General features: G+C 37.7%; 2 protein-coding genes across 3 annotated transcripts in view; one reads left to right on the top strand and one right to left on the bottom strand.

Moving 5' to 3' along the window:
* Positions 1 to 547: 547 nt before the first annotated feature.
* The window catches only part of LOC118279742 (protein daughterless), a 123,894-nt gene continuing 111,066 nt past the window's right edge, over positions 548 to 13,375 (top strand). For both annotated transcript variants that reach the window (XM_035599473.2, XM_035599472.2), the window contains exon 1: positions 548 to 660. In XM_035599473.2, the coding sequence (XP_035455366.1) occupies positions 579 to 660 (82 nt within the window). In that variant the 5' untranslated portion in view covers positions 548 to 578. The remainder of the gene's footprint in view (positions 661 to 13,375) is intronic.
* Positions 10,835 to 13,375, bottom strand: part of LOC118279740 (nucleolar GTP-binding protein 1) — a 132,104-nt gene continuing 129,563 nt past the window's right edge. The window contains exon 15 of the mRNA XM_050702293.1: positions 10,835 to 11,155. Coding sequence (XP_050558250.1) covers positions 11,086 to 11,155 — 70 coding nt within the window. The 3' untranslated portion in view covers positions 10,835 to 11,085. The remainder of the gene's footprint in view (positions 11,156 to 13,375) is intronic.

The raw sequence follows: 13,375 nt of genomic DNA, 5'->3' as shown, positions 1-13,375 counted from the left end.
TATGTAGTTTTATTTGTGAATTGCAGTGGTATTGATACATAAATGAAATATTAATGAGAAGATTTTCAAAATTTACAACCCAACAAAATTCTTTATTTTCAAAAAAAGGAAGACAACTATTGTAACTTGTGAATTCATAACAAAACTTGTATACTTTAAAGTCTACTTATCTGTCATATATGGCCATTTATTTGCCGTAATCTTTACCGTAACGTAGTTTGCCTTAAATGTTAGACAGTTTTATTGAAATGTAGTATTTCATAAAATTATTAGTCGATTTAAAGATACTTGACTTCTTTCAATTCCACAAAATTGTTTATGGTGAAGTTTAGTTCAAATACAACGATAAATTAAAATTAATAATCTTCCTGGGATAAATTTAAGTTTCAAAGAATAATCTAATCATTTGGCTTATATTGTAACCTTATTTACTTCAGTTTCAAATGTTTCAATAGCGCAACAAGCAATAACATTTTAAGCCTTAGAAGTGCTGTTAAAAAAATGTATTTGGTTTTTGAACAGGCAGTCATCTTTATACTCTATATTGTCTATGCTTTATTTGGACAGTAGAATCCAAAATGGCGACGAGCGATGACGAGCCTATGCATTTATATGAAGTTTTTCAAAACTGTTTCAATAAAATAGCTAATAAACAACAAGGTGAGTGAGAAAATGCATACCGTGGCTCGTCTCGCGTTCCTCGAACAATCTATCGCGGTTCAGTGAAGTGTTTCATTGTGAATATCAGTCATAGTGTTTGCGTGTTATGCCATTACTGTGTTGAAAAGCAACAGCATTTTTTCAAAATACTTTCGAATAGTACAACCTACGCGTAGTATAAGCAGTTGCTAACCTTCTGCAATCATTAATGTATGCGTTTTAATTATGTAGGATGCCGTAAGTACGCATTTTAGGCGTACAAAGGCTATGTTTTGATCGTATACTACGACATCAATGTGCCTGTACCATTGTGCTACAGCGTTTTCAGTGCTAATCTGAATTGTTTTACGGGATTTATTTACGTTACAGCCTCCGCTCACAACTGAATAAGGTAAACTTATCGATAAGAAAATGTAAAAGGGAGTAATTCGGATAGGCATCTCAAGAAAGACATGGTCTTGTCGTATGCAAGTTTCATGATGCATTTTTTTTTCTTGTTCGCAAGTATCAATGGACACAACGTTGTCAGCCTGCTGTGTAGAGGTGTACATGGGTATTTAGTTCGCGATCCGTTGTTTTCATGTTCTCTTTGTGCCAATGTTTACAGCGTAATTTTTTTGTTTATTTACACACGTAAGGCGCGGGCTCGAAGCGTCTATGGAATCGAATGTTAGGCATGCTCTATAAAAAAAAACTAGCTTACGATGTATGTTAGGAATTTTCTGTAATGGAATAAAATTGATGAATAAATGCTCATGCTATGTCCTTTGACCATTTTTAATGCACAATTACAGCAATTTGATATTGATCTATTTGTGTCATGATATGATTCAGTCAATTTATTGTAAAGTATGGTAGTTTATGATTCATTAAAGTTTAAACTAACTGTTGTTTGGATTTCTTTGACAAATAATGTTTTATTATAATGAAAATATTTTATAGTTATGAAAGCTTATTCTTATTAGTCACTAACCAGTCACATTTCAAATTTAAAGGTTATGTTATTTACTGTTATTTAGGAGATAATATAACCATTTAAATAGACTCATGGTCCTAAATACCTAAAAAACAAACATTAATTTCTAGTTGGATAAAATAATTATGTATTGAAACAAAAGATAATGTTTCAAGGGCATTATATTGGAATTTTCTCAATGTGACAATACCAATTATTATAATATTTAAGAATACATTAATAATTCCCCCCTAAATCGACCCACTGACCATGATATGAAATAATTTTGAATTTATTGTGGTACAGGTCAAGACTCTTATATGTATAATGTTTATTTCAATATCTTTATCACAATCTACATGAAAGCTAGATATTTATCTACAAACTTCAATGGAATCTATTGTTAAAAAAAAACTTACTAAATTAATAAGTCAATCATGAATCCTATTGGTTTAAAAATGTAATAATAATATCAGAATATCTTTGCTGTCATTCTTCTATCATACTATATATTAACATTCTAGACGGTATGACAAACCCCTCTTATGTAGAGGAGGCCCACAGACCAGCAGTGGACTTTCACATGCTGTTGGTAATAGTGACATTATTTTAAAATAAGCTAACTACATATTCTAAGCAGCTAATAGATAGATCTATTTTATTTAGACCTGAAAGTACCACTTAGGTCTAGTTAAAGCTATTTTTTTTACTTTTCTAACCTACAATTTTACTTGCCATAGACTATAAAATAATTATCATGTATTAAAATGTTGTATATAGGGCAAAGACAAGCTATATCTAAATGTAAATCATTGTGGATTTTGAATTTGTTATTAGCAGCACACACTTGAGTAAATATATACTTACAAAGTAAATAAACGGCTGGTTACATTTGAAACTGTACCTTAGTAATACTGCTATAAGGTTGGGTTTAGAGTAAATGTTGGGATTGAACATTCCAGTATATAATTTTCTATGGTTTCCAAAAGCTGAATTATTGTGACTATTGTAATTAGTGTGTGGATATTAGTATCAGTCTGTATTTGTCTCATATTTAGGCGTTGATTATAACATACCTAACTAAATTCATTTTATCCAGAGCTGCGGACTACCTAGCGGGTTTACCGGCTCTGGCTCGAGAAGCAGGAGTAAGAATAGAGTGGTTTTTAGTCAGTAAAAGTCTGACACTCCGTCTCACCTCACCCAAGGTTTGAGCAGAGATTGGATGATTTTACCCACACAAAAAAAAGCTTTTACATCTTCAAAGCATAGCTACATTACATAGCACAACTCTCGTGAAAAAACACCCTAAAGTGAAAATTCCGACGTAATAGCACTATTATTCATCATCATATCAGCCACAAGACGTCCACGCTCAACATAGGCCTCCCCCAGAGAGTTCCACACTAGCAGTTTGCTTTCATTGAAGATAGTTTGAGTAGGCTGGGCATTGCCAATCTTTAGCTGATCAAGTAATACTTTTATAATTCTCGTTATATGTTAAGGAGCACTATTGCCTCTCTGCCTACTTTTTCGAGATTAAAAAGCGTAATGTTATATTACATCTTGACTTTTGTGCAGGAATCACATGTGCAATAACAATGTTGTGCAGTAGCAAGTTGTCCACCACAGTACTAATCTGATATTTTGCTATTTTAGAAAAGTTTTACTAACCAAAGAAACTTGCTGTAGCTCACTCAGTATTAACCTGCATTCTGTATTTCAAAAATAAAATTTTTGGTTTTGCACTTACGAGATGGCGCTAGTGAATTAGGTAATCTCTGATCTCGTCCTCTAGATGGCGCTGATCTTATTTACCATCTTATTACCATCAAGCGATACATTTGCTCCCATAAAACTAACAAAAGACGCTTACATGAGATTAACTATATCCCTAATAAAAAACGATACAAGCCTACATTTCTTTGTGTATGTTTTGTCTAAGCTAACTGTGACAAAACCTCGTCACCTCTGTCCCATCACTTCCCGAGATTTGTGTGCACTAAACAAACATATTGATAGCAATAAAATGCTTCGAATCGTCCGTGTGACCTAGAAACGCCTATTAGTTGTATTTTTAGTGTAACTCGTGAGTCAACGGTCGTATTATATCAATTAATACGATTCTCACAGTTATTCGCTTGAATTGTTACGCTTTATATTTATTTGTGTCTTGTGATTTAGTTTAGTAACGCCCAAATACTGAATTATGTAATTGTACCTAATTATTTTATCACACACACACACACAACGTCACGCCTTTTATCCCCGAAGGGGTAGGCAGAGGTGCACATTACGGCACGTAATGCCGCTATACAATGTACACCCACTTTTCACCATTTTGTGAAGTCCCATGTAATAGGGGGTGAGCCTATTGCCATATCCTGGACACAATTCCAGACTCCGTGCTACCACTGAGAAATTTTTCGAAAATCCGAAAAAGCCCAGTAATACTTTGCCCGACCCGGGAATCGAACCCGAGACCCCTTATTCGGCAGTCGCACTTGCGACCACTCGACCAACGAGGCAGTCAGTTATTTTATCTGAAATGCTATTTAATTTTGAGTGGTAGGTACTTAAATATTATTATTCTAACTCGTCATTTTCCGTGCGAATGGCGCGTAGCGTTCCGCGCGCGCCTCAAAGAACCATCAGAACACCACAGATGGGGCCCAGTAGGGCTGATGCTTGACCCGGAGCTGCGGACTACCTAGAGGGTTGCCGGGGCTCCGGGTTGAAATGCAGGAGTAACAACGGGGTGGTTTTTAGTCAGTAAGTCTGACACTCCCTCTCGCCTTGCCTTCGGAGAAGTCATTGGATGATTGTCCCCCAAAAAAAAAAATAAATAAAAAAAAACGCTCGAGTACGTACTGAATTATGTATGTAATTGTAATTATTTTTACTGAAATGCTATTCAATTTTGAATTGTAGGTACTTAAATATCGTTTTAACTCTGTCATTTTACTAACTAGACTACTACCGCGCGGTTTCACAGTTTCCCGCTCTGCTAGATTCGTATTGGTAGTAGCGTGATGTTTTATCTACTCGATAAATAGACTATCCAACACAAATTTTTTTTTTCAAATCGAACCAGTAGTTTGAGAGATTAGCGTGTTCAATTATTACGTTTGCAGTAGAAAAGAGAAATTCGCAAAAATATAGACATGTATCTTTTTCTTGGGGAAAATACAATAGTTAAGCCACTAAATAGGTAGTATAGTAAATCTGGAGGCAGTCGTTAAATTGAGAGATTACGACGGATAAACGAATGATTAGTTTAGTATCGACCCCCATTTCTAAGAAGAGAATAGAAGCTACGGAAGCCTAATCAACGTCACGCCTTTTTTATCCCCGATGGGGTAGGCAGAGGTGCACATTACGGCACGTAATGCCGCTATACATTGTACACCCACTTTTGGTCCCATGTAATAGGGGGGAATCCTAATTTAGAAGGATATTCCAATGAGATAGAATCTCCTAATTCTTTTGGCGTAAATTAAAAAGTTAGTTTCGGCGAAAATGTAAGTCGGTTTAGGAAAGTATGGTTTTCAAAACTAATTCTGACTGGCAAAAAAATAACAACCTTCCTAAAAAGATATAGGCAATGCATTCTTTTAAAGATTTGCTACGGATCCCAAATAATTTCAATTTAACATAACTAACTAGAAGAAGATTAATCCCCGTTTCAATAAAAACTTTCAATTGATTCGCAAATTCACTATTCAACTTCAATGGAACCGGTCACAGACAAAAGACTTGAGAGTTGGCCTCTAAAAAAATATATAATTTATGCCCATAACCAGGTTAGTCGATTTTCAAATTGAATCGACTTCCTGTCGTATCGAGCATCGAGCAGATGTTATTGTTTACCGTTCAACACTTTATATCTGTTGCATCTTGATTAATTTAAGAGTTCTTTTTTATGGAATTAGCGGTTCTGTATTTTTTGGGTTTTGAGAGTGTTTATGTACTTACTTTTAATGTAACAAATATACGGTTTGAACTGACTTGCTACTGAACATGTGGTTTTGGCGTTGTTTCTTTCAGAAAAGTATTATTGACTTACGAAATTCTCAATGTATGCCCTTTCTATGGTAACCTATAAGTTCCTCGTTGGTTGGGTTGAGTGATCGCAAGTGCTACTACAGCAAGGGGTTAGTTTTAGCAGTTTTTTTCGATATTAGCAAAAGTAACATAAGGTTCTAAAATTGTAGGGGTATTGACCCCTTTTACAAGCACTTGTAACAATGACTCATAAAGAGTGGATGTTATCATTGTAAACTTAAGTGCACATTTATCTAACTATTAATTCTTTCGGGGATAAGCTTAATTCTTTCGTGGATTAAAAGTCAAGATGAGCTGCGGACTACGTAACAGGTTACCGGGGCTTCGGCTCAAAGCAGAAGGAACGGGGTTGTTTTTAGTCAGTAAGAGTCTAACATTCCCAAACCTCACCAAGGCGGGAGTCAGTCTAAGTCATTGGATGAATTTTCGCCCGCAAAAAAAAATGTTGTGTTAATATGTCTAGGTTTTTTTTTTTTGAGGGGGGAAGTCATCCAATGACTTCTCCCGCCTTGGGCAAGGCGAGAGGGAGTGTCAGACCCTTACTGACTAAAAACCCCCCGTTCCTTCTCCTGCTTTTCGACCCGGAGCCCCGGTAAACCCGCTAGGTAGTCCGCAGCTCCGGATTATGTGTAGGTACGGCAACAAAATCACTTTCCGAATTATCGAAATAATAATTAAATTAGCGAAACATATTAGATATCGTTTGACTTTGTAAATTAATTACCTAATAATATTGGAGGGTTTTATATTTTATCTCAAGATACGAAGATGATTGATACGATACGGTGATTGCTTAACACTCCATTTCCTATTCGCACACGTCACTAGTTACATATCCGGTTGTTTCTTTTATTGCCATGCTGCCCTATTTAAATAGGGCCATCTTGAAGTACTTTAATTTATGTCTTGTTATGAATAAGCTGTTTCTTTTTTAATTGTTTTTGTAACTGTAGTGGCGATTATTAAGTATGTGACTAACTATTGTCCTGGACTAATCAAAGTGAAAGCATTTGTTTTAATGAATCCTAAATTAGGCACTTTTGAAACTTCAAATTAATTGTCCGTTTGTCTGTCTGTAAGTGACACTAGCTGCTGGTAAAACCAACCAAACCTACAAATCACACCAAATCAACAGCCTTTAAGTGTCCACTGCTGACTAAAGACCTCTTCTCGTACGGAGGTTGGAGCATTTATCACCAATTCACCACGTTTGCTTAATGCGGGTGGCCTTTCCTTCACCATTTGTCAGTGGTGTCTAAATAATCTTAGGAAGTACATATAGCTCGGAAAAAATTTGTATGTAGGTTTCGAACCCGCACCCTCATGCAAGAAAAGTGGTCGTGTTAAAGCTCCAGGTCACCGCGACATCGTATAACCTACAAATACATACGTGTTCAATTAATTAGGATTTCATTCAACCATCTTCAGCACAAAAACATATTTCCCAATAACTCTATCTGAGATTAACTACATATTCAGTCACTATTAACAAGAGACGCAGTATGACTTATCATAGGTACATATATTTCAGTTTATGTAGTCGAGTTTTAACATTGCATAATCGCCGAATCGATCGCGCGTTAGTCGATGTATCGATATATTTTTCTGCCGGCACAAATTTTACGTGCGCTGCGTCCCGTTAAATTGATTTAGTGTCAGCAGACTATATCTATTTTGGTACACTATATAATAATGGTTTTCAGTTTGTGTAAATTTTTAGATAGAATCGTTAGTTTTTTTCGTGAAGTAGCGATGGACTGTTGAGTAGTAGTTTGTTTTGTTATTCTATGGCCTAAGCTTTCGGAAAGTCTGCTTGATTTTCTATAATTAGCAAATTAATTTTGTATACAAATCTCTATCACTACATAGTATATAACAAAGTCGCTTTCTCTGTCCCTATGTCCCCTTGTATGCTTTAATGTTTAAAACTATTGATAGATTGAGTGGTTGAAGAGGTATGTTTGTATGTTTACCTGCATATTAAGTATATCACCATTGCACCCATGCGAAACTGGGGCGGGTCGCTAGTCTATTATAATGGATTAAATAATTATGATCTTAAAGTGCAATATGGTTGTTAAATTAGGGTATTATGTTACTTGATTTTGATTCGATGAATGAGATGTCAACATCACAATTAATCCAAATTCAACCAATGACAGATGTTTTCCCGCCATTTATTAAATGATGCTACTGTCATGGCTGACTCACAGTTTATATTTTTCATTTCTCCGATTGATATGATATATGAACTAGTAAAATCAAATTTATCTCGCTAGATACACGTAGAAGAGTATTGATTAGATGATATCTTATGTTATCAGATGAAATAGTGACGAAATTGGCCGAATTGCGCAAAAAATTCATAGAATAATGATCTTTTAGAAAATTGGTCAAAAGATGTCTGTCTATCTATCAATCAATCACGTTGACAATAGTTTCTGATCTGCCTCGCCGTATTTGGTTTGAAGCGTGATGATTGCCTTTTGGAAACTTTATTTGTGTCACAAAAAAAGGTTTTGGTACTTATCTACCTACTGTTTATTTTAAAACCAAGCCATTATTAAAATCCGGAGCTGCGGACTACCTAGCGGGTTTACCGGGAATCTAGAAAAGCAGAAATAGGAACGGCTTGGTTTTTAGTTAGTAAGAGTCTGACACTTCCTCTCGCCTCACCGAAGCCATTGGATGGTTTCCCCCCCTAAAAAAGGCATTATTAAAGCGATTTTGATTATCACAATACCTAAGTAGTATTACTATTGTAATCTTTAAACACAACACCACCTCCAATTAAAGCCGTGGCAGATACTTTTAAAACTCCTTAACTGCCGTACTCAGAAACATTTAATGACTACTCAAACTATTCCTTAGTAAAGATTTGTATCGAAAACAATTGCTAAGGATTGGGTTACGTAACCATTAAATGAGTCTGAGTGCGGCGGTAAGTAAATTAATCTAACATAATAATTAAGAACATGCTTCAACACAGCAAACGTATGGTTTTCCTCAAAAACCTCAGATTCCCACGATACAAAGTAACTTTGTTAAGAAATACCCGCGGACTGTCACACAGACACACAGCAAATGTAATGTTTACCGATTTCAATCAATCAAACGCACGGACAATCGACATTGAACTATCTCACCGTATTAGGTGCGGGATTATGATTGTACCCGTTAGTTGCGTACGGTACAAGTTAGGGGCGGTAGCGTTTAGCGATTTTGTGAACCTAACATCGTTCATTTAAAAAGAAAACTCCGTTGCCTCGCTCTAGGATTTTCTCTTGTGTCGTGGATGCGTTTACCAACACACAATTTCATATGCACACGATATCTAGACCCGAAACAACGATTTGTGGAACACACAAAGAGTTGCTCCGTGCGGGAACCCATCTACACGTTTCACGGCAACCCATTGCCCAGCCATCGCGCCAACTGTGCAGTAATTGCTTTTACTGTTTTTAGAAGTTCAGGAATCAGTTCTATTCAGGAGTCAGGAGTAAATACGTCATTACTACGTATAAAAGGACATCGGGCGTTTTTTACCCGATTTTTTAAAAGTCGCGAACATAAACCAAAATATTTTTAAATGATAGTGTTTGCAATCATATTTAATATTGTGTAGTTATTTTGATTCACAATAATGGGAAAATGGAAATAATTAGTAAAATGAAAATGATATTTTAAGTTGACTATTTTTCCTAATTACTAAACGACCGCTCAGTAAGTTAAAATATCACTCCGTGGTATTTTTATAAACCCAATCAGACTAAATCCGTCAAGTTGATGTGCATATTTCGTTCTCACTCTCGCCCATAGTCTTAAAACTGGTATTATGTTGCGCTCGCGCAGGTAGCTAGCTTATCTTACTACATCGCAGTCCTTCGTCATCATCATCGCAGTCCTTCGCCAAAAGTTAAGAGAAAAATATGTTGTTTTAATTATTTTTGATTCCCTTTTTCCTCTTCAATTATTGCCCAAAAACATTTATAAATATTTTTTAAATGTCCAATTTCTCCTTATTGCCACGACCCACAGATATGGGAACTATACCATTGTGAACTAGATTTAATTGCCTATCCACCGTACCTAATTTTATTTTTGTTCGCCGTAGGTAAGTGTCCCATACAAAAATGCCCGATGTTCTTTACCTAAATGATAAATGATATTTATTTCTGTAAATAGGTTATAAAATAACACTTCTACACGTCAATATAAGTGACGTCACGCGATATTTCTAATCGATATATCATACGTGTATAAAAAATACGTGTCTTATATTTTAAAATAATCTATAAGACGTACATTAAAAATTAAAATTACCTAGTTATCTGCCCTATTTCATTTCTTCGGTCCATTGAAATCTACTTCTATAGTTTATTTTATAACTAAAATATTGCTTCCAAATCTATACTATTAAAGAAAGCAATCTCAACCAAAATCCTGTATGGTTCAAGCAACAGTTTACAGCGATTCTGCAACAATCGCTACAGCTTATGACTCGTCCCCTACACATTGTACAACACAGTACGAGTGCCATATGAATTAATGTGCCACATTACTATGTTACATTGAGTTACTTTTATACCATTGACGAGACTATACAGGGCGTTGGGAAAAATTATAGTTAACTAAATTTTTTTTTCAAGTGGTTTTCTGTCTTTTGGAAATGAAGAAAGGATAATTGAAGTATTTTTTTGGCCAGACCAAAAATAAAAAATACTTCAAGTTAAGAGTTAGATTAGAATTTTTTTTAGGGTCATACTTTTCCACTTGTAAGATTTTTTTTTGATAAGACGCCTTGGCCCAGTATTGTGAATGTCAGCAAGGCTGATTTATTATTTTCTCGAAATTAATTCCCTATTATTTACTTATATCTTTACCAAAGTGAGTCCAAACGCGACCACATCGCCTAGAAACCGTCCAGTACACGCATAACTCAAGAGGTTCGTCATAGAAAAGAATTCTAACAACGTGCAACGCACAGCCAATGAATATGCTACAAAATTAACATATTAAGTGTTATATTTAAATACGAACAATTATTTGCGTATTTTATAGGATTTTTCCAAGTCATGCAGGAAAATTGTTGTTGATTTTTCGCGTAGATTTTTTTTTTTTTTTTTTTTTTTTTTTTTTTTTTTTTGAGGGGGGAAAATCATCCAATGACTTTTCTCGCCTTGGGCGAGGCGAGAGGGAGTGTCAGACTCTTACTGACTAAAAACCACCCCGTTCCTTCTCCTGCTTTTCGAGCCGGAGCCCCGGTAAACCCGCTAGGTAGTCCGCAGCTCCGGATCAGGCATCAGCCCTGCTGGGCCCCATCTGTGGTGGTCTGATGGCTCTTTGAGGCGCGCGCGGAACGCGACGCGCCGCACGCACGGGTCTGGTTCTGTTCGGGCGGTGAGCTACCCTTGCTCGCCGTCCGCAGGCCCGCACTTACGGTGGCCGGAGATCGTCTCGCGATCCCCGACGCCCGGACTGTCTCTCGCGACGGCTGGGGCGTGAGGAGGTTTGTTCTCTCACGCGCCCCGCCTCCTCCTTAGCTAGCATGACTGCTTCGCAGAAGGAGGAGACGCCATCCCAGTCCCTCTCGCTCCGCACCATGGCCTGAACCAGTGCCGGGCGCGAGAGGTAGCCGTCTATAAAGACCACATCCCTGAGGACTTGGCGGTGCTCAGCCCACGCAGGGCACACCGCCACCGTATGTTCTACCGTGTCCTCCGGGCGGTCCTCACAGTGATGACACCCGGGCGTTTCCTCCCGCCCAATAAGGAACAGGAACCTACCGAAACTCCCATGTCCGGTAAGCACCTGCGTCAGGCGGTAGGTGAGGACGCCGTGGCGCCTCTCTAGCCACTCCTCAAAGAGGGGACTTACCGCTGCGATGACAGCGAGCCCATTTTCGCGTAGATAGCCTTATGAAGATAGTTATTTAGTTAAAGGTGAATCGTGAGCTCGAAACAGGACGAACGGGGTGGTGTTTAGTCAGTAAGAGCGCTTTTCCATCAGAGATGTGTTATACTACGTTGCTGTGGATGCGTTTAGCTTCCAGCCAACATACATATAGCTTAGCACTGGTGGAAACGAACTCAGCTAAGCCATGTTTTTTTTTATATGGAAAGATGCGTGCTATGCGGCTTCCCTACTATCGATACATCGCATACACTCGAGCTGCGCATCTTCCTCGCACAGCTACATAGCTTAGTATCAGTGGAAACGGTCACAGTTTGACAGCCTAGCAGCTATTACATCTTCGTAGCATAGCTACAACCTGATCCGGAGCTGCGGACTACCTAGCAGGTTACCGGGGCTCCGGCTCGAAAAGCAGGAGTAGGAACGGGGTAGTTTTTAGTCAGTAAGAGTCTGACACTTCCTCTCGCCTCGCCCAAGGCGAAAGAAGTCATTGGACGATTTCCCCCCCTCAAAAACACGGAAGAAGTCATTCAATGATTTTCCCCCTTCAGATAAAGGGTAGGGTTCCTTGTACTTTCTACTTATAATACGTAGTCCGGACTAACTTTAGGAACAAAATAATATAATATTTTGTTCTCCCATCCTGTATTATAACCCTACCAAATATAGTAGTCACGTCAGCTATTGTAAGTGGTACTGGCAGGGTATTAATCATATTCGGTCGTCTGTCGTGTTGTCAGGTCATTTGCTGATCTCTTTAGTCCATACTTTTTCGGACATACCAACTACAACAGCAGGTCACACTACACCTTTGTGGTATTCGATTTTCGTCTTTATTTGTTTTGGGAAAAAGTTGGAAATTGAAGGGAAATTATTGGCAGATTGGTGTAGGTTTACCTGCTGATGTCTTGTTGATTTCACCTATGATTTTGTAAGTGTTTGGTATAAAAGATGACTAACTACTCGTACATTGGTGAGAATTACAAAATACTTATCGTTTTGCTTTTCATCATCAGCTCGTGACAGTCCACAGCTGGACTATAGACCTCCCCCTTTTTTTTTAAACGTTGCACCACACTTAGATGTTCTCCTGTGTCGTGTGTGCGTTTAGTTCACATACACATGACACCCAGACCCGAAACAACAACTTGTGGATCACGCAAACAGTTGCTTCGTGTGGGAATCTAACCCGCTACAAATTACACGTCAGCCCATTGCCCAGCCGCCAAATCTCCACGCTTGAGAGGCGATTTGGAAATCGTAGTATAAAAGGTTCAGGTTTATCAGACAGCGCTGCTGTCCGGTCTCTGTCTAATGTGTAGTCTCCTACTCGGGTATACGACACCCGCGGGAAGAGTAGGTTTGGTGACCAATATATTAAATATGCGTAGCCCCAAATAGCGCTATAATCAGTGTTGAAACAACAATAAAGGGGTCATAAATCACAATTAAAGCTCCGCCTTACATGGCAACGATAACCTAACGCCCCCCGTGTCGTGGGTCAGCCAGACACGAGATAGTTGTGTTCCTTTGTTCCTTTAGATTGGCACGATTGGTTGTTATCTTATATGTTAACTAAGTAATAAATTAGATGACTAATTTTTATTTCGATGCCCGTCGGTGCTAGATTATTTTAAAATATTAGACAAATACTTTCGGAGATATATTGATTTGAAATACCGCGTGACGTCACTTCTAGGTACGTTTTATACGTAGAAATGACGTATTTGCTGCCACTTCTAAACTTTATTTCGTTTTATCTAAGTAACTACTGATCGAATT

This window comes from Spodoptera frugiperda, chromosome 22 (assembly GCF_023101765.2).
Source record: "Spodoptera frugiperda isolate SF20-4 chromosome 22, AGI-APGP_CSIRO_Sfru_2.0, whole genome shotgun sequence".
Classification (NCBI taxonomy): domain Eukaryota; kingdom Metazoa; phylum Arthropoda; class Insecta; order Lepidoptera; family Noctuidae; genus Spodoptera; species Spodoptera frugiperda.
Note: the sequence above shows the minus strand (reverse complement) of the source record. Positions and strands in the feature narration are given on the sequence as shown.